Genomic DNA, 1,552 nt, shown 5'->3' on the forward strand with positions numbered 1-1,552 from the left:
TTAAAAACAATGCCTTCACTCCAAATAAATCAAGGTTAAAATAAATGAAGAGCTCAAGATAACATCAGTCCCATTTGTCCCTAGTTTGGGTGTGTGGATGCAAAGGCAGTTGGTTATGATGACAGGTGATGATCCAAACTGCCCAATTTGTTAACATTTTCCCATTTCTAAGCCATCCTTAAAGAAAATCATATACGGGGTCAGCCATCCTCATGGTAGCCCAGCAGAGCAGTCACGCCATCTGGATTCACGTTTTCACCAACAACGAACTGGTAGTTTTTGAAATTGGCAAGGGTGTGCTTGATTTGTTCTGCAGCCCCTGTCATAAAAGGTTTTACTCTTTCTGGTCTCTGTTCTTCAAGCTCCCCTTGGAATGATTTCATGTCATCTTTGATGTACTTCTTGTAAGCTTCTTTTGTGAAGCTGGCTTCCTGCATATGATGGTTCATGACAATATCAACACCTGGGATGACTATACTTTTGGTGCCTTCAGCGGAGACATTTCCACCAATAAGCGAGTCATCAATGTTACCCTCTGTCCTACTGACCATCTTCACCCCTACCTGCAGGCACAGCCTATCTGGGATCTCCCAGATCTTGTAGATATCTGAGAACATCTCCTCATGGCTGATGAGGTCCCAGTAGTAGAGGATCATGATGCCAGCTGGAAGGAGAGAGCAGTGCTGCCTTAGCAGGAGCATGGAGTGTAGTGCAGCCAGAGTGGTACTAAGGGGCGTGGGAAGTGGGCAGAAAAGCTGCTTTTATTATTTTAAGAATTCTAAGGCTCAGTTCCTTAACGGCGATGATTGACATTTGGGGCTAGATAATATTTCGCTGTGGGAGACTGTCCTATGCATTGTAGGATGTTTAACAGCATCCTTGTACTGTCTTCACTAGATGCCAATAGGACCCCCCTCAAAAAACAAACAAACAAAAAAACCCCCACAACAACAACCAACCCACACACACACACACACACACACACACACACACACACACACACACAATGGTGGCAATAGCCAAAAGAGATTCCAGACTTTGCCAAATGGTCCCTGGGGAACAAAACCACACCCAGTTGAAAACAAGTGATCTAAAGAATTTATTGAAACACCATTTCATATTAGAAAACAAGAGGTTTTAGTCTGTGTACCAGAAATTAAATCCGAATTTTGCTATTTTCTAGCTTTGACTTCTAGTGTGTCACTTTATTCTCTGGGATTCTATTTCCTCATTTGCAAATTGAGGACCATTTCCATCTGCCGCTTGAGAAACTTAGAATCAATTTCCAACTCCATAACATGGCTTTTGAAGGAGAAGTAAAGTCTATGATTACAGAAAATAGTCCAATCTAAGGAAACTCATTTACTTTGGTTGGTCAGATAAACCCCTCAAAGGTGACATGGAAAGTGAAACATGCAATAATAAAAATGCAAGCCTTGGAATAACGAGGATTCAGATTGGTTTTATAGAAGAGGGGGAAAAAGTACAAGGACCCCAAAGTCTTTGTCAGAAATTGATTATGCCTTTTCTCCCATTCTAGAGTGATAACACT

The 1,552-nt window shown here is 41.8% G+C and overlaps 1 protein-coding gene across 1 annotated transcript; it reads right to left on the bottom strand.

Annotated features, from left to right (window-relative positions):
- Window positions 1-200: 200 nt before the first annotated feature.
- On the bottom strand, window positions 201-617 carry LOC139005337 (translationally-controlled tumor protein-like). The gene has a single exon (XM_070407613.1). It carries the CDS (start codon window positions 615-617, stop codon window positions 201-203), a length of 417 nt encoding a protein of 138 aa, XP_070263714.1.
- Between the last annotated feature and the right edge of the window lie 935 nt (window positions 618-1,552).

The sequence above is a fragment of the Myotis yumanensis genome, unplaced genomic scaffold (assembly GCF_028538775.1).
Source record: "Myotis yumanensis isolate MYYU_CA2020_CCGP unplaced genomic scaffold, mMyoYum1.0.hap1 SCAF_3, whole genome shotgun sequence".
Lineage (NCBI taxonomy): Eukaryota > Metazoa > Chordata > Mammalia > Chiroptera > Vespertilionidae > Myotis > Myotis yumanensis.

Excerpts from the sequence above, each read along its gene's own strand:
- LOC139005337 (XM_070407613.1), bottom strand. The coding sequence starts at position 617 with ATGTTCTCAGATATCTACAAGATCTGGGAGATCCCAGATAGGCTGTGC.